General features: G+C 46.1%; 1 protein-coding gene across 1 annotated transcript in view; it reads right to left on the bottom strand.

The window, feature by feature from the left end:
* Positions 1–22,829, bottom strand: part of FOCAD (focadhesin) — a 127,894-nt gene extending 105,065 nt beyond the window's left edge. The window contains exons 1-10 of the mRNA XM_028712104.2: positions 22,763–22,829; positions 18,744–18,833; positions 17,301–17,375; positions 15,680–15,834; positions 12,819–12,923; positions 9,827–9,928; positions 8,144–8,348; positions 6,379–6,585; positions 3,899–3,986; positions 1,865–2,070 (exon numbers count right to left, since the gene is read on the bottom strand). Coding sequence (XP_028567937.2) covers positions 1,865–2,070; positions 3,899–3,986; positions 6,379–6,585; positions 8,144–8,348; positions 9,827–9,928; positions 12,819–12,923; positions 15,680–15,834; positions 17,301–17,375; positions 18,744–18,800 — 1,200 coding nt within the window. The 5' untranslated portion in view covers positions 18,801–18,833; positions 22,763–22,829. The remainder of the gene's footprint in view (positions 1–1,864; positions 2,071–3,898; positions 3,987–6,378; positions 6,586–8,143; positions 8,349–9,826; positions 9,929–12,818; positions 12,924–15,679; positions 15,835–17,300; positions 17,376–18,743; positions 18,834–22,762) is intronic.
* Positions 22,830–24,382: the final 1,553 nt, after the last annotated feature.

Genomic DNA, 24,382 nt, shown 5'->3' with positions numbered 1-24,382 from the left:
CAAACTGGCTTCAAGGCGGGAGACAATTTGCTCTCAGGTTTTGAATCGGCCAGGAGGTTTACGAACGAGCTGCTGGAATGGAATGGCGCACGGAATGGCGCACGGCCGTTTTTAATTATATTGTTCAATGTAATGTAAATTCATTTTGGATGATGGGGAGTTATAATGCCCCTGTACTTTACCTGACCTTTTAAAAAGCCATTTCGTGCAAAAGAATTTTTTTAAAAAATGTTACCCCTCCCCCTGTTTATCGCCTTCAATTATAGCATGCGGAAAATTAAGATCCAGCCACCTGCAATGTTGGCACTTTGACTGATGGGATCGCTTAGAGGTAAATGTGTCCCGTTCCCCACCCCCCACCCCCAAAAAAATCACTGCTCCCAGAGGATTCCTACTGCCTTCCACTGTTTTCATTCTGCTGCCCAGTATGAGAGCATAATATGGGGTTGGGGTGGGGGATGTAGAGAAAATTCCACAGGCTTATTTTGCGGGAACCCAGTTTTACAAGACAAATAGCTGTTTTTTCCGGACTGGGAATGATATCAGAGTAAGATTTGGTCCTTAAGGCTGAAATCCTATCCACGAATGAAAGAATAACCCCCACTGTTTACACCGGGACGCGCTTTGGAATTGACACGCTCAGGGCTGCAGAGTTAGATATTCCGAATGACACCTCCAAGTTAGATTAGCTTCCCAAATTACACCCGGGTATCGTTTATTGCTCTATTCTGAACTCAGGAACTTCTATCACATTCTAAGGCAGGGGAGGCAAAAGGCAGGCAAGGTTTCAACAGAGGGCCAAATTTATCACGGGCCACTTCCAGTGGTCTGCTGGAATCAGGAATACAGAAGAGAATGCTGGACAACCTCAGGGCTGGGGGCTAAATTGCAAGGCCCCCACACAATCTGGTCTGTCTGGGGAAATTGGAGGCACTTTGTAAGTGCTAAGTCACCATCACCACCATGAGCCATGTTTGAATAGTGGCTTCAAGTCTCAAAGAGGAGTGGGAAGCAAGGGGCAAGCTACATGCTGGAGTGCAGCACAATGATTTACCGTATTTTTCTGTGTATAAGACGCTTTTTTGGGACTCCAAATTGAGAAAATGGGGGGGGGGGTTGCCCAGAGTTGTTGAGCTTTATTGGGGGGGGGGACCAAAAATAGCTCACCCGCAGGACCGCCACAGCCAATTGCTCACACATCGATGAAACAACCAATTGTCTACACACTTGCCGAAAGCAAGCACCGATCACCCGCCCAATTACCGCAGCAGCCAATAGCCAGCAGACCTTGCCGGACCAACCAATCACCCACAAAAACGCCGCTGACAATCTCCTGCTCACGGTAACCACCAATCACCCGTTCAGCATCTCCGCTAACCGTGTATAAGACGGCCCCCAATTTTTAGCACAATTTTATAATAAAATAGGGACGTGGGTAGCACTGTGGGTTAAACCACAGAGCCTAGGACTTGCCGATCAGAAGGTTGGCGGTTCGAATTCCCGTGACGGGGTGAGCTCCCGTTGCTCATTCCCTGCTCCTGCCAACCTAGCAGTTCGAAAGCACGTCAAAGTGCAAGTAGATAAATAGGTACCGCTCCGGCGGGAAGGTAAATGGCGTTTCCATGCGCTGCTCTGATTCACCAGAAGCGGCTTAGTCATGCTGCCCACATGACCCAGAAGCTGTACGCCGGCTCCTTCGGCCAACAAAGCGAGATGAGCACCGCAACCCCAGAGTCAGTCACGACTGGACCTAATGGTCAGGGGTCCCTTTATCCTTTATAATAAAATAACCTCATCTTATACACGGAAAAATACACTACTTCCCACCAGTAGAAAAATGAAAGGTTCTGAATGGAAGCCTCACCGGTTGCATTTTCTCTTCCTGAAATTTTTCCTGCTGCACGATTTCTAAAAGATTAATGGCCAGCTGCTGCCGAGTGGGGCCACCGTCCTCCTCCATCGAGCAGCCCTGCGCGGCGCTGGAAGACAAGATCTGCAGAGCGGGCATCGCCAGGAGAGGGGCAACTGCAAGAGTCATCTTGGTTTCAGAGCAGGAAAGGAGCTTGATGGCTACAAGGACAAGAGCAAAGTTGTAAGCAGGACTGCCCAGGGGCAGAGAAAGGGGGCAGGGGGTCGCCACAGGTGCCCTCACTGAGGGGGGAGACATTCGGAGCGCTGCCCGCCTGTGACTACCAAGCCTACCCTGAGCTGTCAGGCTAAGAGGGGGAGGTGCACCACTTTGCCAGCGGCATTCCCCCCTCATTTTGACTGCTGGGTGTCAAGAGTGCGTGCAGGAGCCAGGCCCTGTGACTGGTAGGGCTTCGTAGCACTGGGGCTTTCCTAAGTTTGTTCTGAAGAGGCAAGGTGCGGCCGCACAGGTGAGGCTAACTGGTAACCTGGTGGCGAGAGCTGGGAAGGGATATAAGGTCAGCATTTCCCTTCCTGCCTTGCTGCGTTTGGCTTCTTGATCCTTGAAGGGTACCTTGGCTTCTTGACTCCCTGCTTCTTGATCCTTGGACACCTGACTTTGTGACTCCTTGCTTCCTGATCCTCGGACCCCTGACTTTGTGCCTCCTTACTTCCTGACCCTCAAAGCCCTGACTTCGTGACTCCTTGCTTCTTGATCCTTGGACCCTTGACTTTGTGACTCCTTACTTCCTTACTTCCTGACCCTAGGACCCTTGGCTTCTTGACTCCGGCTCTCTGACCCTCAGACTCTTGGCTCCTGACTCCTGTGCTGGCTTCTGGACCCCCGTTCCTGCTCCCACCTCACTATCTTGCCCCCAGTCCTGACGTCCCCTGCCAGGACTTCGATCGCCCATGAACCAAACCGTGACACTGGGGGAGGCTTGGGAGTCATGGATGGGAGGCGCGCCGAATGTCCGCCATGGGCGGCTCTGGTGAGCAGCTTGCTCCACCCTGGCGGCAGGGTGCGCACGCTGCTCCGGGCACCCGAGCGGCTATCCCGCGCCTGGGAGGGCACCCTCTGCACCATGACCCCCTCCGGAGTGCGCCCGCCCTGGGCAGTGCGGGCATATGCTCTGCCGCTGGGACCGCCTCTCCCCCTATGAACCTGGCTGGACCCTGAGATCATCTTCTGAGACCTTTCTTTGTGTGCCTCCTCCTCGAAAGGTCCAGAGTGTGGCAACACCAGAAATGGCCTTTTCTGGGAGCTACTTCGCATGTGGCTGTTCCAAAACCAGGAATGTTCCTCAGGAACTTTTGAGTGCAGCCTGAAATACCGAGCCCTTGTTGAGGGCATCTAAAACCTATATTTGCCTCAGGCCAAAATCACAACACTCTTTCGTTCTGCATCCTGGGTGTCGGGCCAAATGCTTGCTGGCTGCTCTCTTGAACACAGATTGTTGTTACTATTATTCCATAATAATTTGTGAAACAAGTAAAAATAATAATAAGGTAGGCGATGCAAAAAGAGAGAGAGAGAGAGAGAGAGAGAGAGAGAGAGAGAGAGGCAGGGGCAGGTTAATGGGTTTACAATGTAATTTAGAAGAAATTAAATTTTAAAAATGTTGTATAAAGAACCCCCAAAGACCCAAGGAAACACGGAAATAAACCTTCTCAGCCCCCACGGGCTGTGTAAATGGAATTCACAAGACGTAGCACGTATATCAACCTTTTCTTGTCCCTAATGAACTATTTTGCTCCAAACAAACTATTTCAGGGTGTTAATAATTTTACACTTCAAATAATGGCAATAAGAAAACCACTAATTTCCGTTCCGATTAATAAAACCAGGTTGCAAAGCCAAATATAGTAGACTTGATATGCCAAGTAAGGTTTCTGGATTAAAAAAGACAACAAGAAGACAAAATGAAGGGAAACAATTTGAAAGCGGGGGATTTTTATTAGATATATTTCTTTTACAACAAAGCCTTACCTAGCTTTAAGATTGGTTTTTGCTGACTGGCTGGAGCCTGAAGCAGTAGCAAACCTAATCCAATTACGGCCATCTCCGATGGAAAGCCCTAAAAGAACAAGGGGAATACAACCAAAGGTGAAATCTTTTCAGTCTAACAGCTTGTAGAGATAAACTACCTTGACAAGGTTTTACACCCCTGTTTTCCAAAACACATCGTGTTGAATACAGTGGGCTGTGTCCAATCCCAGTTTCGAAAATAAATCACCCAGGGTCCCTTCTGATGTTACTTCGGGGCATGGGAGCAACTGCAACTGACTTTCCAGGGAAGCTGGAAAGGCAGCTCCTTCCCAGGACTGTTTCTGCAACAGTGTCATGGGAAAGATGGACGTGTCTGAAAAGGGTCTACAGTGGTACCTCGGGTTACATACGCTTCAGGTTACAGACTCCGCTAACCCAGAAATAGTGCTTCAGGTTAAGAACTTTGCTTCAGATGACTGGGAAAGGTTATGGAATACTGGTGTTAGGTTTACGGCTTGTAATGCTTTGAGAGAAAACATAATGAAAATGATCTATAGGTGGTACATGACCCCAGTCAAACTTGCAAAAATTTACCATTTGCCCAATAATAAATGCTGGAAATGTAATGAGACTGAAGGTACTTTCTATCACCTTTGGTGGACCTGCCCGAAGATTAAAGCCTACTGGGAAATGATCTATAATGAAATTAAAAAGGTCCTTAAATGGACATTTTCTAAAAAACCAGAGGCTTTTCTCCTGGGCATGGTGGGCCAATTGGTGCCAAGGAAGGACAGAACTTTTTTCATGTATGCTACCACAGCAGCAAGAATTCTTCTGGCAAAGTATTGGAAGACGCAGCAGCTACCCACTCTGGAAGAATGGCAAGCGAAGGTGATTGACTACATGGGAATGGCAGAGATGACCGGCAGAATCCGTGACCAGGGGAGTGAGACAGTGGAAGAAGATTGGAAGAAATTTAAAATATACCTTAAAAATTGTTGTAACATTGAGGAGTGCTGAGATGTTATGGTGTTAAGAAACAGAGAATTGCAGCTGTAAATCATAAATTTAAGGAAATTATAATGAAGATGAGTTAATTAATTAAATGGAGGGTTGCTGTCAAAAGGGAAAAATAAGGATGCAGAAAAAGGGAGGTATGGGGAAGTCCGGGAAATAAGGTGAAGGAAAATAAGTTTATGAAATTATACATGTTTACTTGTTTGTATGTTTTGTTTTGTTTTATTGTTTGTTTTTATTACATGTTTGGAAAATTAATAAAAATTATTTAAAAAAAAAAAAAGAAGAACTTTGCTTCAGGATGAGAACAGAAATCATGCTCCGGCAGTGCAGCGGCAACAGGAGGCCCCATTAGCTAAAGTGGTGCTTCAGGTTAAGAACAGTTCCAGGTTAAGAACAGACCTCCAGAACAAATTAAGTACTTAACCTGAGGTACCACTGTATATATCTATATCTATATATAAAGCAGTGGAGGAAGAATTACTGAACCCGTAATCCAGCAAGTAGGAGGTCATCCAAATTATATAATTGTATATTTGATTAATTGTTATTTGAGTTGGTATTTAGATTCAATATGCATATAATGAGGTTTTTTTGGATTTTTTGTAACTGAAAACTAATACAAATTATTGACAAAAAAGGGTCTAAAAATCTTAATGTTGAATGCATCTGCATAGATCCCCCCCCCCCCCCCCAATTTTAGAATTCCTGGCTCACTCCTTGATTTTGATGAGAAGGCAGGTAATTTTGTATCAGTTCTGCAACAAACACCAACCGTTCTCACATATCACATCGTTCTATGAGTCAGGATCCCCTTCTGGAACCCGAGACCCTGCATCTGTGAGGACAGAATGCAGCAGATGAAGTTTGCCAAACCGGTTCCTTTGTTAAGGTGCTGGCTAGTTTGGTGCCACGATTTAGCATCACAGAAGAAGTTGCTCTGTGGCATAGGACAAATGAGTTGCCATGGTCTGGCTAGAGACAGAGGAGCGAGCGGTGAGGGGCAGCAGCTGAGGAACCCACAAGGGAAGAAGGCTCTCTGTCGTTTCTGGGCCACTTTTGGGTTTGGCACGATGCGCACACACGCAGTCGCGCACATGTTAAACGTGCCTGTAATTTGCAAATGGGCATAGAATTAGGCCCAAGGTTCTCCTGGTTACACAACTAACAATCCTCAGTGTCCTTTGGTGTCTTAACGTCTACTACCATGAAAGAGTGACATTGCTCTGGTATGTTCTAGAGTGTTGCAGACGTGAAGCAAAAGCAGCTTGGGAACCGAATACACGGCACACTTAAAAATAAATAAACTATTAAATTGTACTACAAGGCTTAAATTGTACTACGAGGCTGCATGTTTGGTGTGGATTAGTGACTGGATAAAACTGGAAAGGAAGAAGCATTAGATTTGGAAGGTCACAACAATAGATTCTCTCTTTCTCTCTCTCTCTGTCTCCAGAACCTACCTCTTTCAGCAGCTCAGCATTTTCTTCCAGTAAGCAAATCACGGACGAACACTCCCCAGTGACCTGCAAGCAAACCTCACAGATGCATAAAAGTTGCAGGCAGAGCTGGCGCAACTGGGCTTTCCAAAAAGCAGGGTGGCGCTGCAGACTTCGGACCAGCTGCTCCAAAAACAGCAGCTTTTCTGTGACCTGCGGCAGGTCTTTTAGCTGAAGGAGGGAAATAAGTAGGACTGAGAAACTCGTTCATTTATTTATTGCAAACGTGGGTCTTCAGCTCCCCATTTTCTCGTTACAACAACCCTACGAGGTGAGTCGAGTGATTGTGACTAGCCATGCTAGTCTTAAGTGGAAAACGGGAACAGTGAGGGCGGCTGTTCCACACAGGAGGACTAGATGTAAAACACGGTTGGGTGCTTGAAGCTTCAACAGAGGAGCAGATAGGGGAATTTTGGCAGGTCGCAGTGTTTCAGGAGGGTAAAACATTCCCACTTCCACACAGCTGCGAAAAGCACAGAAACCCTGTCCTCTTCTGTGCATCTCTCCATCTACTTCCACCTCCCTCTCTGTGCCCTGAGCACTCTCAATTTCTCAACCTGCAACTTCAAGAGCTCAAAACATCCATTTGTTGGCAAATGCAAGATTTTGAAAATATATGTCCCCTAGCTCAGGCCTGCCTGAGGAACACCTGATTACCACAAATATACTTCTGTGGTCTGACATACTGCTTCCTTCTCTTTCGGAGCCACCTCTACCACAGAATGAGGAAGCCACCTGAGGTGACAGGTGTGCGTGGCAGGAGAGGATATATTGTTTATTAATATCCTACCTAACTTGTGCTAGCAAGCTCCTTTACTTAGCAGAGTTACATTCCCCTTTTTAATTGCACAGCAGATAGCTGGTTGCAGGCTCGTGTGAGCCTCTCACTATTATACAATTCAATCTATATAGATTGAATTGTACGTTCCTGGTAAGTTCCCTTGAATCCCTCTTAAAAGAATAAAGACGCCACAATCTTATTCAAAGTCAATACAAGAAGTTTACTTACATCAGTTCAGAGTTGGATCCCTGAAGGCAGAATTAGTTACAAATATGTACACGTAGATCTACCCCATATGGGAGAATAATCCCAGTGCTTCTGCTAGCCATAACTGTCAACTTTCCCCTTTTTAAAGGGAAATTCCCTTATTCCGAATAGGATTCCTCGCAAGAAAAGGGAAAAGTTGACAGCTATGCTGCTAGCTGAAACCTAGCAGAGCAGTCCCAGCTAAAAGCTGGTCAAATGATGAAGGGAGTGAAAAAGAGAGAGAGTGTTACGTGACTCGTCCTTTTGTTACCTGGACAGGTAAGGTCATGCCCACCTTTAGTCACATGCAAAAGGAAGGATGCTCCAGCCAGGAGGAAGAGGAAATTTTGACTGGGTGGACCAAACATCCCCTTGCATGACCACTCTAGGAAAACAAGGAATGTGGTATTTGACTGCTCCCAGTGGATTACATCCCACAAGGTGCTGAGGGGAGAGCCAGGGGGCTAAGGAGAGGGGGGCTAAGGCCTGCCCTGCACCCCTGGAGCTAGCCTGCTGCCCTCCGGTGAGGTGTAAGATGGCACCTCACTGTGAAATGAGATACAACAGCTAGGCCACTCAGCTTCTGAACATGGAACGGGAGAGACACCATCTTGTTTTCCACTTCAAGCCGCAAAACATCTGCCCCTCCTCAACGGACTGAAGTGCTTTGATGGTGTCAGGTAGGAAAGAGCGATGCCTCACCTGATAATGTGGAACCAAGTCACAAAGCAGCTGAAGGAGATGGCGCTCGAGGGCACAAGGTTTCTCCTTGTCCCGAGGCCCACGCAGCTGAAGCAAAACTCCAAGCAGAGCCATTCGCAATTCCGCATGTTCCCTCAGCTGGCAAGGCTCACAGTACAGGTATCGCAGGAAAGGTCTCATTACAGAGACACATGAATTCTCTGCGCTGCAGGTGGAGAAAACGATTTGGTGAACTTACAGAGAACAGCGGAGAAGCAAATGGAGGTTTCATTGGAGGTCCCACAATTTTCAGCGTAATTGAGATAACTGAAGAGATTTACAGGAAATAAAGAAATCGGGTTGTATCCAACTGTGGGGTTTGTGCACACAAGTCAGTGTACGAAGTTTTCACCACTGCTCCCCTGAACCATCACAAACTTCTTTCTCTAACACAAAACCACAATTGGATGAAACCCTTGGGAAGATGGGTGCATATGGAATACGTCAAACACACAGTTAATCATCATAATTTTATTATTTTTACCCCACCCATCTGGCTGCGTTGCCCCAGCCACTATGGACGGCTTCCAACACATATAAAAACATAATAAAACACCAAACATTAAACTTCAGATGTCTTATAAAAGTTATATAATTATTTATCTCTTTGGCATCTGATGAGAGGGCGTTCCACAGGGAGGGTGCCACCACCGAGAAGGCGCTCTCTGCCTGGTTCCCTGTAGTTTCACTTCCTGCACTGAGGGAACCACCAAAAGGCCCTCTCTTACCCCCCCCCCCTTCTGTTAAGGAACAGGTCAGATACTGTACTGCAGGGATCACAGCACCTGTGCCCCCCTCCAAGGCTTTTTCTCTAGGCCGTAGGATCCCCTCCCCCCACTGAAATTAGGCTTGAAAGAAGGATTCTGTTAACTAACTGGGAGACTCAGGAACCAAGAAGACAAGGACTTCAAAAAGGAATGGGGAAAATTTACAATTTACTTAGGAGACCATAGCTGGACTATATGAATCACTTGTAAAGTAACGAAGATTACGGACAATCTGGAAAAATGAAAATAGCGGAGAACGTATTGATATGTAGTCTTAATGATTGTAATAAGGACCCATGTAGGCGATGAGGGAAAGTGAAGAGATTCAGAGAATCTCACAAAATGATTACACAAATTGTTTGATTTGTAAATTTCTATTGATAAATATATATATTTATTGTTTCAAAGAAAGAAAGAAGGATTCTGTTGTAGCCAACAAATCAGGTTGTGGTGCGCTTACTTAAGGGGTACATGTGGTGCCCACAATGTTTATCCAGTTTACAAACGTGCCCATGGGCACAAAAAGGTTGGCACCCCTGTGTTGTGCTTGGTTTAATATAATAACAGCAGGAAGCAGAGGTTTCAGTTTCCTACTTCTTGGAAAAATTAGAGGGTACATCTTTCCATCTCCTTATCAATTTCTGTTTCTGCAGCAGTTCTGCTGCGTGGAAAAATCGACATGCAACTCTATCATCACAAAGACACACACACACAAAAACCCACACGCATTTTCTTTCTCCATTTTGTAAAGCCTGAATTCAATCATGAACCTACAGGCCACATAAACATGGCTTGGGCACTGCATATTGCCTCAGTGTGAGCTTTTCAAAATCTCCCATCCCCGGAGAGTGAATGTAGATTTTGCTGGCTTCCCTACCTCTCTGGACACTGCTGGAAAAAGGCTGTAAGCTGCGGCAGAAGAGCTGGCCAGCAGTCAGGTCTGTTCTCAAGAACGGTGATCAAGGGATGAGGAGAGTTCCTGGGGGGAAATTAATAAATAAATGTTAAATAGAAGAAAATGTGGAAGCCAGACTAGCCTACAAACAATTACAACTTCAGGTGCAGGCATTCTCCATTTCTTGCATGTTTTTCACCAACATATAGAATTACTATTAAGTTGTGACTGTATTCAAGTTGCATAAATCCAAGCTTTAAAAAACTTTCTGCACATTTATTTAACACGCAGGAGAACACACAGTGATGCAAAGTCCTTGGATGAGCAAGAGAGACATTTCAGGGCAGTGCTACCTTCGAAGGAGAGAGCAGACCACATACAAACCTGAACAAATTAACGAGTTCTCACCAGCCACCAGAGATGAATGGCAGATCAAGTTGGTGGAATATGCTGAAATGGCAAAAATGACTGGAAGAATCAGAAATCCGGAAGACCAAAAGAAGAAGAAGAAGAGTTTGGATTTGATATCCCGCTTTATCACTACCCGAAGGAGTCCCAAAGCAGCTAACATTCTCCTTTCCCTTCTTCCCCCACAACAAACACTCTGTGAGGTAAGTGGGGCTGAGAGACTTCAAAGAAGTGTGACTAGCCCAAGGTCACCCAGCAGCTGCAGGTAGAGGAGCGGAGATGCGAACCAGGTTCCCCAGATTACGAGACTACAGCTCTTAACCACTATACCACATGGGGGGATTTAGAATCTGTCTTAAAAACCATTGTAAACAGCTAAATTTGTTAATAGGATTAGAATAACACTTGTAGTTTAATGGAGAATTTTTGACATAATGGAGATGCAAAAGATTTGGATTATTCTAAAAGTTGCAGGAGGAAAGGACTAACAATAGGACCCACAAAGAGGAGGAGGAAAGTCCAGGAGATTCTGCGGAATCTTTTTTCTATATTGTATGTTGATACGTTATTGTAAAATTTTAATTAACCCCCCCCCCCAAAAAAAAAAAATCAAAAAAAAAATATTTAAAGTGGGGGGGGAAGCTAAGTCTAAAGGCACAGAATGAAAATACCTAGCTAACAGTCTGAAATACAGAATATGTTTTAAGACAGATTATTTCGGCTGCCCTTTCCTGTAAATTTTCCAGACCTGCAATTTCCTCTTTGAGTTGTGGTGAGCACAATTGGACAGAAGTGTGGCCATACCTTAGATCTGTGTAATGTAGTGTTCAAAGTTAGCCAGGCACATTTTGCACTGGGCTATCGGCCACTTGCGACCAAGTGAAGATGCCCAGGGGCCAGGATGCTGATGTCTCTACCACCTGGAGATTCATACCTGGGGATCCTTGGATCTGGGCTGTTTTCACACACTAAGACCACATCCTGTAGAATTCTATCCATTATATTTTATCTGTACATTCAGAATGAATTTCAGGAACCAAAAAGTCGTATTGAAATATGCGGCGTTCGAGCCGACTGGCAACTAGGCAGTTTTGACGACTGTAATCTTGGTTCAATGGAAGTGAGAGCTGGACCATAAAAAAGACTGATCACCGAAGAATTGATGCTTTTGAATTCTGGTGCTGGAGGAGACTCTTGAGGGTCCCATTGACTGCAAGAAGATCAAACCTATGCATTCTTAAGGAAACTGGTCCTGAGTGCTCACTGGAAGGACAGATCCTGAAGCTGAGGCTCCAGTACTTTGGCCACCTCATGAGAAGAGAAGACTCTCTGGAAAAGACCCTGATGTTGGGAAAGATGGAGGGCACTAGGAGAAGGGGACGACAGAGGACGAGATGGTTGGACAGTGTTCTCGAAGCTACCAGCATGAGTTTGACCAAACTGCGTGAGGCAGTGGAAGACAGGAGTGCCTGGTGAGCTCTGGTCCATGGGGTCACGAAGAGTCGGACACAACTAAACAACAACAACAACCTTGGTTGAAGGAGCCATTTGGTGCCTGGCTTATATATCTGAATTTCTAACACTGGTACAATGGTTAGGGGAACCGGAAGCAATGCAGTGGAAGCATAGGCACAAGAGATAATTTGCTCCCTGCCTTACCACCCCTTGGGTATTTTAATTCCAGAGACCCAGGAGATGGAGGTTAAGTGCATCAACAATACCTTCTCAAAAGGGGGAAAAACAGGAACAGTGTTTTACCAGGGACAAGAACCAGGAATTAGAACCCAGTTATGATAAAGAGGAAGAAGTGAAAAGTGCAAAAGTCAAAGAGTTTTGCCTACAGGTGGCTTGCAAAATGGAATTACTTCTATTCAGTGCTTTTCTGTAAGAAAAAAAGGTGTGTGCTCTTAAGAACCCCCAGAAAAAAAAGTACTGCTTCTATTCCAAAACATTATCTGCATCTTGCTTTTTTAGTAGTAGGATCTTGCATTACGGTTCCAGGCTTACTAAGGAAACAATTACAAAAAAAAACCCCCAACAACCTGCATTAAGCAGAATTTCAATGGAACGTCAACAGATTTTTAGCTTTGTCTGGATTGTGCAATGATAATCATAACCCCACACTCTGCAATGACAGTGATGGAGCCTGTCACAGACAACATTCCTTTTAAATAAAATGAACGTACATTAAAAATCAAATTGGATACAGCTTGCAATTGTACTTTTCAGATTCTCAGTGATCTTCTTAAGATAAGGGGTGCATTTTATGGAGTCAAAATGTTAGAGTCAAAATGTTCACCATTACCCCAAATAAAAGCTTTACCCAAGCTGATTGCAATATATTCAGTACCAATGCCCTTAGTATCCTTTAGGCAACTGTCGGAAGGGACCTATCCTGCATTTACTTCCTGGTTTGCAGTGTTTGGGTTCCAAGTTGTTTGAGTACCAAGGTGTTTGAGAACCAAGGGGCCACTGTAATAATAAATTTGCCTGTCTGTAAGGTGCCAGATGAGTCCTTGTTACATTCAAATTAGCACTCAGAAATCAAACCATTTATAAAACATACCTGATTGCATAGAACTCCCCCAACGGCTCCTCTTCGCTTTTGCTCACCTGCAAGGCCTGCTTCTGCAGCAGTTTGACAAGGATTTTTACCAAACCATGGACGTTCCTATCAAAAGCAAAATAAGTGTAAGTTCATATCAACACTGTTGTGCAAAGCATAGGGCTGGGGGGGGGGGAGAGACTTTTTCCACGACGGGCAGTATCTAATTCCCTTATCCTATCGGCACAAGGATTTCCATTTGTGCCACAGGACTTTAAAAGTCCCGCAAAGGACTTTTGTCATTCGGTAGTACATGAACATTGGAAATAAAGAAATAATAAATATTTGGGGATGCCTGTGCCAAAAACAGGCATGCAATCCTGAGCTCTTCAGGGCAGGGAGCCTGTGCCAAAAACAGGCATGCAATCCTGAGCTCTTCAGGGCAGGGAGCCTGTGCCAAAAACAGGCATGCAATCCTGAGCTCTTCAGGGGAAGTAATGGATGAGTCCCAAACACTCCACTGAACTACCCAAAATTAATAATGGCATACAAGTTGCTTTTGGAGCTGCTTACCAGCTGTCTAGGGACACAGGTGGCGCTGTGGGTTAAACCACAGAGCCTAGGACTTGCTGTTCAGTAGGTTGGTGGTTTGAATCCCCGCAACGGGGTGAGCTCCCCTTGCTCAGTCCCTGCTCCTGCCAACCTAGCAGTTCAAAAGCACGTCAAAGTGCAAGTAGATAAATAGGAACCGCTCCGGCGGGAAGGTAAACGGCAATTCCGTGCGCTGCTCTGGTCCGCCAGAAGCGGCTTAGTCACGCTGGCCACATGACCCGGAAGCTGTACGCCGGCTCCCTCAGACAATAAAGCGAGATGAGCGCCGCAACCCCAGTCGGTCACAACTGGACCTAATGGTCAGGGGTCCCTTTACCTTTACCAGCTATCTCTGATCTTTCCACTAAGGGGTTGGGGTTGGAAGTCATTGAGCTAGTACTCTGTGTCCTATGCAAGTCAATTTAATCACACGGCAAACATATCCAAATCTGTCGTCTTTATCTATAAATCTCAGCTATTTCAGTACACCATAGGGCACGCGTTCCCACACCGTGTTTTCAAAGTCTTAATTCGATTTGGATAATCTGTCGGCAGACCCGGGTCTCTCTTTTTTTAAAAAAAATTATTTTTAAAAAGAACAAACTATTCTTTAGGGGAAACTCTGTTGCCCTGAAGTCTCTCGAGAGTTTGTGGGGTGGTTTTCTGTTTTTCTAACTGGGTCGAGGCATAAGAAAAGCCAGCTGAAAATGCGATTTTGTGGAAGTTTAGAAGGGTTGAAAAATATGTTTCGAACGGTACCAGTCCTGGAAACTCTGGCTCTGACCCCATAATACAGCACAGGTGGGAAATCAAATTTGTGGCCTTGAGCAAGAAAACAAATTTGTGTTCTCTATGCAAAGAGCAGGAAACCTGTAACCTATTAAGCTTTGCGTTCTTCCTTTTATCCGTTCCCCATTTGCTTTGATTCCACACCTCCACCGCCACGTATCTCACCCAGTTTAAGTATTCAAAGAAATGTAGGGCATGAAGGCTCACATTTCGTTTTGGCAGACATGTGGCAAAATAATTTGTGCTTGGGGCTAGACTGAACCTCCAAACCTATACACCAGAGGTAGCTAAAATGGTGCGCTCCAGACAAAAGATGGACTACAACTCCCATCAAACCTGGCCACTGGCTATTCTGGCTGGGGCATCTGGGTATTGGAGTCCAACAAACATCTGTACACATTTACCTGAAGTCAATGGGTCTTGCTTATAAACAGGCACGTATACGATTGCGCCATAAGTAATGCATTACACACATGGAATGCGCTGGTTGTCAGGTGTTCGCAGAAAATTCTCTTGAGTTTGATTGTTCAGGATTGAGGTTGAATCCTGACAAGACAGAAGTACTGTTTTGGGGGGACAGGAGGCGGGCGGGTGTGGAGGACTCCCTGGTCCTGAATAGGGTAACTGTGCCCCTGAAGGACCAGGTGCGCAGCCTGGGAGTCATTCTGGACTCATAGCTGTCAACACTGTGTCCAGGGAATCTGTCTACCAGCTCCATCTGGTACGCAGGATGAGACCCTCCCTGCCCACAGACTGTCTCGCCAGAGTGGTGCATGCTCTGGTTATCTCCCGCTTGGACTACTGCAATACGCTCTACGTGGGGCTACCTTTGAAGGTGACTCGGAAACTGCAATTAATCCAGAATGCAGCAGCTAGACTGGGGACTGGGGTCAGCCACCGAGACCATATAACACCAGGCCTGAAAGATCTTCTTTGGCTCCCAGGACGTTTCTGAGCACAATTCAAAGTGTTGGCATTGACCCTGAAATCCCTAAACGGCCTCGGCCCAGTATACCTGAAGGAGCGTCTCCACCCCCATCATTCTACCCGGACACTGAGGTCTAGCTTCAAGGGCTTTCTGGTGGTTCCCTCGCTACAAGAAGTGAGGTTACAGGCAACCATGCAGAGGGCCTTCTCCGTAGTGGCGCCTGCCCTGTGGAACGCCCTCCCAGCAGATGTCAAGGCAATAAACAACTATTTTACTTTTAAAAGAAAGTAATTTAAAACAACTGCCGTTCAGACATTTCATTCTGAATCTGCCAGACAGAGACAAATGGAGGACAACGACAGGTGGGTGTCCTGTCCACCCCCCCCCCCAACATAAATCCTGGCTATGCCCATGAGAAGCACATATTACCATGTGATGAGTATGGTGCAAACATGGGTACAAGGCAGCTAAGCTGGAACAGATGTGCTGGATAAAGATGATCGAAACATTTTAATTTATTTTTTAAAGCGTAAGAGGAGCACGGCATGGATGATGCAAACAACCCGCAAATTACCTGGCAGAAGGAATCAGGTTGAGCGCTCCGTTGAGGACATAACCGAGTTCTGTGTGATCCTGCGAGACGAGCGCCACCAGAGCCTCACAGCACGAGGTTCGGACAACCACGTTGTCACTGCAGCACTTTTCCCAGAGCAAGTTTAAGGCAGGGGTCTGAAATCAAGAACACTCCTTCAAGACTGCTGACTTACCAACGCAGCAACTTTCTGCTTCCTTAAATTGGTACGCAACTGAAAATATTATTTATCTCCACAAAAGGACAGGACAGAGGTTCCTTGGGAAGCTTCTCCAGCTGCAGCTTGTGGTGCCAACTTACCCAGCTGGCTCTATGGACTACCTCAAGTTGTGGCAAAAGGTTTTAACCAGGGTCACACCTCCCATCAGGCGCCCATCCAATGCCAGATTTACGTATAAGCTAAACAAGCTCTAGCTTAGGGCCCCACTCTCTTGGGGGGCCCCCCCAAAAAATTAAAGGAAAAAAACCTGGATGTACATTTCCAAAATATAAGATAAAAAACAAATAAAATAAAACCTACATACAGCAATGGTGTTTTGTAGGCTCCTAGAATGTAAGTCATGGGCCCTGACTGCTCGCCTGCTCCCTAAAATATCACTGGTTTGCTCCTTTCTATATATAGGGTGCCTACATTCTGCATGGACTGCTTGCATACTTCTTATTTATGGAATTTCAGTTCCGGAGCCCCATTCACAACATAAGCAGAACGCAACCCACGTCTGCGCATCTGCGTGTGCGTGGGTCGCGATTCACCGCTTCTGCGCATGCACGTGACGTCATTTTGAGCGTCTACGCATGATGCGCGAAACCCGGAAGTAACCCTTTCCAGTACTTCTGGGTCGCCATGGGACACAACCTGAAAATTCTCAACCTGAAGCAAACGTGTCAGGTTCAGGAGGGAGAGAGGAAAAGCCGGATGGATTACAGAGAACCCCCAAAGATTGTGGAAAACAGCTCCTCCTCGGCGGGGGAGAGTAACCACGCCTCCATTGGAGAGGAGCTTCAGGGCTCGGAGGAGGCGAGGCATTGCCAGGACACCTTGCCTGGGCAAAGCGGGGAGGGGAGAGGTCCACTGTTACCCACGCCCTCCCTGCGCCATAAGGTTTTGCGCAGAGAGAGGAGGCGCAGACTGGGCGTCAAGAAATTACTTTGCTGGGGAAAGTTTAAGCCCCGCCCACTCACGGATTCTGCCAGTAAATGAGCCAGCCACGGGACAGATAAAGTTTTTTTTGCATCAAAAGCAAGGCTTCACAGCCAAGCAGGGAGGTATTTGCCTGCTTGCTCTCGAGCAACCCCTTGGAAACCTAACAAAACGCAACACGAGGTATGACTGTATCTGAAAAATTTATCAGCATGCCGAATCTTACACAGCATTTATATGGCGTGCACAGATCCCACTCTCTCCAGACAGCCTGTCATGATGGCTATGCAGTCTCGTACTATTAAGTACCTCATTTAAAAACACACACACAAAACCTTGCAAAGAATTACCATTCAACCATAAAGACTTAACATTACCAGGATTGATTCTCAATCATGTAATGCCACAAAGTCAGCTGCCAGGCTGATGCGGGAAAGAGAAGGCGAAAGCAACGGAACAAACCTGGTTAGTGGACTGGCTTATCTTGTTAGACGAAACATTTTCTTTCAGCACAGCAGCGACAAGATGGCCCACCGTCTACGAAGGAAACACAAATTGCCATGTTATGTTCCTTATCGGGGCCCTGCGGCGGCAACTCGAGACGTTCTGCTGTGCCAAACGGCTGCAACAGGTAATCAAAGAACGGGACTCCAGGATAACCTTGCAAAGTCAGACAGGGTGGCTAGTGGTCTTACAGGGTCACAACCAAGCATCCTCTGCAACTTTGCACATTGCAACCTGCTTCAAGGCGCTTCTAGAAACCAGGCTTGATTACTGTAACTCGCTCTACGTGGGGCTACCCTTGAAGCTGACCCAGAAACTCCAGCGGGTGCAGAATGCCGCGGCGAGGCTCCTTACGGGGTCCTCGCTGCGGCATCACATTCATCCAGAGCTTTACCAGCTGCACTGGCTCCCGGTGGAGTACAGGGTCAGGTTTAAGGTGCTGGTTTTGACCTTTAATGCCCTATGCGGCCTAGGACCTACGTACCTACGAGACCGCCTCTCCTGGTATGCTCCACAGAGGACCTTAAGGTCCACAAATGACAACACCTTGGAGGTCCCAAGTTGCAAGGTGATTAGATTGGTCTCAACTAGGGCTAGGGCCTTTTCAGTACTGGCCCTGACTTGGTGGAACGCTCTGTCACAAGAGACTAGGGCCCTGTGGGACTTGACATCTTTCCGCAGGGCCTGCAAGACAGAGCTGTTCCGCCTGGCCTTTCGTTTGGACTCCGTCTGACCCTTATGTTTCCCTCCCCATATGGTCTTGATTTATCGGCTACTTTTAAAATGAGGCTGCATTTTAACCTGTTTTTTATATAGGTGTTTTTTTCCTATTATGTTTTTACTGTAATTTTACTGGTGATAGCCGCACTGAGCCTGGCTCTGGCTGGGAAGGGTAGGGTATAAATAAAATTTATTATTATTATTAAGGAGGCCCCAAACAACCGCTTGGCCTATTTGCTGAATCGGTGCAGTCGTCGTTGCCTGGTGCTGACTTATGGAAACCAAAGCTGGCAGAGGGACCACAGTTCAGTGGGCCAGTCTCTGGCATCTCCCTTTTCAAAAGGTCTCAAGAGCAGGTGCTGAGACAGGAGTCCCCCGTCCCCCCAAAAGCCTGGGAGATCCTGCCAGTGAGAGTGGATAGTCTTGGGCTACCCAGACGACTCATCTAACCTGCTGTAAAGGGTTCCTAAAGCTACAGATGCAAAGGAAACTGGTCCACAGTGAATCAACAAGTGAAAAAAGGATGCCTTCAGGGTGTAGGAAGTGGGGTCCTCCAAGGATCTGCATGCGGAAAGATGCTTTTTCACTTATTCATAAATGAGTGAGGTGGCTGGGTTTGCTGATGGCATTAAAATTGTCCAGGTGGGGAAAACAAAAAGGGGAAAGGATGCCGTTTCTTACCTGTGACTGTATAAGGGTGTTAGGGAAATCAAGTCTCTTTCTGATTTCTTCTGACATGGCTCTTTCTTCCACCTGCTACCCATTCAGCTTCTGCAAACAGAGACAATCGAAGCACATCAACAAAGGCCAAGAATCCAAAGTCCAACTGTTAAGCAGGTTGTAGTCATCCTAGCACCTTACCCTCCCCGTCGATGCTTTGAAATATCACACACTTTCCTTCCTCCTCTTATTCTCTCTCTCTTTTAAAACGACACAAAACAAAACAAAACATGCAGAACACATATAATCTGATGTCAGCCAAAATAATCAGAAAATCAAACGGTAATGAAAGCCAGTTTTGTACATCTTTCTTCTGAAGGAGCTTTTCTGTTTAGATGACTGTTGGATGGATGCATTTCAGATACTCATTCTGTTCCCAGGATCCCCAGATCAGGATCCTGCCCTCCTCTTGCATTTGCTCACAAATACGATTATATGTTGTTGTTGTTTAGCCATTTAGTCATGTCTGACTCTTCGTGACCCCATGGACCAGAGCACGCCAGGCACTCCTGTCTTCCACTGCCTCCCGCAGATTGGTCAAACTCATGCTGGTAGCTTCGAGAACACTGTCCAACCATCTCTGTTGTCCCCTTCTCCTTGTGCCCTCAATCTTTCCCAACATCAAGGTCTTTTCCAGGGAGTCTTCTCTTCTCGTGAGGTGGCCAAAGTATTGGAGCCTCAGCTTCACGATCTGTTCTTTCAGTGAGCACTCAGGGCTGATTTCCTTAAGAGTGGAGAAGTTTGGTCTTCTTGCAGTCCACGGGATGCTCAAAAGTCTCCTCCAGCACCATAATTCAAAAGCATCAATTCTTCTGTATGGTCCAGCTCTCACTTCCATACATCACTACTGGGAAAACCATAGCTTGAACTATACAGACCTTTGTTGGCAAGGTGATGTCTCTGCTTTTTAAGATGCTGTCTAGGTTTGTCATTGCTTTCCTCCCAAGAAGCAGGCGTCTTTTAATTTCATGACTGCTGTCACCATCTGCAGTGATCATGGAGCCCAAGAAAGTAAAATCTCTCACTGCCTCCATTTCTTCTCCTTCTATTTGCCAGGAGGTGATGGGCCCAGTGGCCATGATCTTCGTTTTTTTGATGTTGAGCTTCAGACCATATTTTGTGCTCTCTTCTTTTACCCTCATTAAAAGGTTCTTTAACTCCTCCTCACTTTCTGCCATCAATGTTGTGTCATCTGCATATCTGAGGTTGTTGATATTTCTTCCGGAAATCTTAATTCCGGTTTGGGATTCATCCAGCTCAGCCTTTCGCATGATGAATTCTGCATATATATTAAATAAGCAGGGAGACAATATACAGCCTTGTCGTACTCCTTTCCCAATTTTGAACCAATCCGTTGTTCCATATCCAGTTCTAACTGTAGCTTATTGTCCCACATAGAGATTTCTCAGGAGACAGATGAGGTGATCAGGCACTCCCATTTCTTTAAGTACTTGCCAGTTTGCTGTGGTCAACACAGTCAAAGGCTTTTGCATAGTCAATGAAGCAGAAGTAGATGTCTTTCTGGAACTCTCTAGCTTTCTCCATAATCCAGCGCATATAATCTCTATAATTTCTCCATAATCCAACGATTATATGCATGGATCCAACTGGAAGCATGATTATTCCCCAGCCCCTTTTATGGACGATTCTCTTTACATCATTCTCACGGCTGAAGTCGAGGCTCAGTATTTGGCAACGAGGTGTCAGTACACCAATGGGAGCTCCCAGCAACCTCAAACTGACCTGCTTCCCAGTCGGCTGTGATTAGGTTCTCTGGCCACACACCCCGAAAGCCCCACAAATAACTTAATGAGAAGCCTCTTGAACGGGGAAGTCTAACGAGATCCACATACTGTAACGAAAACTGGTCAGCATATGGGAAGAGTAACTCATCTAGACATTATAGTGGTAGAAGCTGCACACTTCTATAGTCTAAAGGTAAGCACTTTATTGATCTGGCACCTCTTGCATTTCCCTCCAGGCAATGGCCTGATGTACAGCATCTGTCCCAGACAAAAGTCAGTTGTCAACGAGACGTTTCCATTACACTTTTGCGTGTAGAAAACTGAAAGGCATCAAGGTCCTTGAACTTCTTTGATGGTCCCCAAATACTTGCGAGCGCTACTCCACGATATTCTGTGGCAGGGTTAGGAAACCTGTGGCCCTCCAGATGTGGCAGGACTCCAGATGTTTCCATCAGTCCTGGCTAACCATGAAAATTGGAGCTGTAGTCCTGCAACATCTGGGGGGGCACAGGTTCCTCATTCTTGCTCTATACCTGAAGGAGCGTCTCTACCCCCAGCGTTCTGCCCGGACACTGAAGTCCAGCGCCAAGGGCCTTCTGGCAGTTCCCTCCCTGCGAGAAGTGAGGTTACAGGGAACCAGGGAGAGGGCCTTCTCGGTGGTGGCACCCGCCTTGTGGAACACCCTCCCATCAGATGTCAAGGAAATAAAGAACTAACTGACATTTAGAAGACATCTGAAGGCAGCCCTGTTCAGGGAAGTTTTTAATGTGTGACACTTTAATGTATTTTTAATCTTTGTTGGAAGCCGCCCAGAGTGGCTGGGGAAACCAAGCCAGATGGGCTGGATACAAATAATTAATTACTATTACTATGTCATCGTAGGATCCTTGGTTATACAGTTTCTGGTTATGCTTTGTTTATTTATGTAAAAGCCTTTGCAAACAGTTTGAAACGTCTCTGGGCAGCATCTTCAAGACTAAGTACATGCTCTGAATGTATGGCTGACTCACACACAGTCATTAAAATGGCTGCACAGTGGTACCTCTGGTTACGTACTTAATTCGTTCCGGAGGTCCATTCTTAACCTGAAACTGTTCTTAACCTGAAGCACCACTTTAGCTAATGGGGCCTCCTGCTGCCGCCACAGCACGATTTCTGTTCTCATCCTGAAGCAAAGTTCTTAACCCGAGGTACTATTTCTGGTTTAGCGGAGTCTGTAACCTGAAGCGTATGTAACCTGAGGTACCACTGTAGAGAGTTCTCGCTCCAATGATCTGTACATGCAGGGTTCCCTATGGACTTGCTTGAGAAGCAGGGCCCCAACCCCAAGGAGTTGGCTCCTAGGGCCCCAAGGCATGCTACTATATTCCCAAGTGCATGCCCCTCTCTCTAAATCAGGGTTTCCAAAAATTGGGTCTCCCTGCATTTTCCCTAGATGACTCTTGGGACCCTTCCTATGTTTATTTGTTTTTTAATAATAACAATTCAGACATCTTTGCTGAAAGTTTAAAAGTACATAATTATACCTAAATAAAAGAGAGAGAAAGAGAAACAGAACCTGTGTAGAAGGGAAAGTAAAGGTAGGGGAGGAAACCCAAAACTGTACACTTTGCAAAGTTGTTATTGTACTTTACCAGATCTTAACCTATTACAGTATTTGTAAGAATGGATTCCCAACATCATTGAATTTGTCCATGGCAAGCTTGTGTTTATATGCAAGTTGTTCATATGTTGCGAGTTTGTAGAAGTCTCCAATCGCAGAAAGGAGCCGCCACGTTTTTATTTTTCCAATTCATCAGTATCAAGTCTTTTTGCCGTGCTTTAGGGCGTTGGAATGTCCACTCCATGTGCTGGGCGAATAATTCAAAAATATACTGTATGAACTCCCATCAACTCTAGCGGTCAGGGATGATGGGAGTCCCGAAACAGCTGGAGACTCAAGTTTTGGAGAAACACTCAATGGCCGGGTCTGCACCAGCCCCTGTTCCAGGAAAGTCTGGAGACTGGCCTGCCCCTCTCCCTATTCCGAGGCTGCCCTCCTTGCTCCGTGGTTAGAACCCCGCAAGGATTACCCCGTGGCTAGAACCCACAGACAGAACTCCGAAATCGGCACCCCGCAGTTTAGAACCCTGCAATTAGTGCCCTGCGGTTATTACCCCGCGGTTAGAACCCCGGGGTCAGTGACCTGCGGCGGTTAGAACCCCGCGGCCGCCAACGTTCCGAGGCGCGGCTCACCTGTCAAGCAGCAGCAGCAACTTCGCAGCGTGGCGACTGGCCGGAGCGGCGCAGCCGCAGTAGCGCCCTCTTTTCTCTCCCCGCCCCGCCGCGCGGCCGGCGACAAATCAGGGCAAGGTAAGGGCACTTCGGCTTCGCTGCTGGTCCCGAGCATGCTCGCAGCCGGGGAGCATGCGCATTAGACACCAGGGGCTCGAAGGCCGCTCGGAGGAGGGGGAGGGGCGGGAAGAATCGCCTCAGAGAGGAGGGGATACTTTTAATGAAGAATAAATAACAAATATTTACTGTAAACTGTAAACAACTGGAAAAAAACATTAGCAGGATTGTAACAACTCTTGTAATGTAACAAGAACTAAGGATATAATGGAGGTTTTGTAAAAATCGAGGAATCCCTTGTTTGTGATGTTAATTCATATTTGAATGCAAACTTTAATTGTAAAAGCAAATAAAAACATATATATATATATATATATATATATATATATATATATATATTATAGAAACTCTGATTATATTAATTATAGAATCAGAGTTTTGGAAGGGACCCCTGAGGGTCATCTAGTCCAACCCCGTGCAATGCAGGAATCTCAGCTCAAGCATCCCTGGCTGGTGGCCAAACAAACTCATCTTAAAAGCCTCCAAGGAAGGAGAGGCCACCACCTATCGAGGGAGACCTTTCCACTTTCAAACAGCTCTTTCCCTTCCTGATGTTTAGTTGGAATCTCCTTCCTTGCAACTTGAAGCCATGGGTTCGAGTCCAACCCTCCAGAACAGGAAAAAACAACATTGCTCCCTCTTCCGTGTGACAGCCCTTCAGATATTTGAAGATGGCTCGCCTATCTCCTCTCAGACTCCTCTTTTCCAGGCTAAACATACCCAGCTCCTTCAACCGTTCTTCATCAGGCTTGGTTTCCATAGTAACATAGTAGAACATCACACACATATATACACACACACCTATTTCTGTTCCTGTGTTTGAAAGCCAGTGTCCTCAAAGGTCTATCCAGGTCATCAGTTAAGATTTGCTTTTTTAAAATTACGAATTCAAAGCAAGAAATAGCTTTTCTTTCTTTTCCGGTTTCATTCTGGCTGGGGATTAGTTTCCAGGTCTAATTCAAAGGGCCGGTGTCGACCTATAAAGCCTTATGTGGCTCAGGACCTCAATGCCTTAAGAGCCACCTCTCCCCAAACTGACCAACGCTGAACTTGTCCTTGGAGGCCCTTCTCTATGTCCCCCCACCCCAGAGAGGTTTGGAGAGTGGCAGCAAGAGAGCAGGGCCTTTTCTGTGGTGGCTCCCCAATGGTGAAACGCTCTCCCCAGAGAGGCTCGCCTGACTCCATCATAACATGGCTTTAGGCGCCAGGCAAAAACATTTCCCTTTACCCAGGCCTATGGCTATTAAATAATCTATGGGCTGTTTGTCTGTATGCTTTCTACTACGTTTTTATCATTGATGTTCTGTAATGTATTTTTAATGTAGTACACCACCATGGGAGCTTTTGATAAAGGGTGGTATACAAATGGAATTAGTAATAATAACAATTCACACATGATAATGATAATAATAATAATAATAATAATAATAATAATAATAATAATAATAATAATGGGTTGTTATT

This window comes from Podarcis muralis, chromosome 17 (genome assembly GCF_964188315.1).
Source record: "Podarcis muralis chromosome 17, rPodMur119.hap1.1, whole genome shotgun sequence".
In the NCBI taxonomy this organism is placed as follows: Eukaryota; Metazoa; Chordata; class Lepidosauria; order Squamata; family Lacertidae; genus Podarcis; species Podarcis muralis.
The sequence above is the reverse complement of the archived record's forward strand: the minus strand, read 5'-3'. Positions and strand labels throughout refer to the sequence as shown.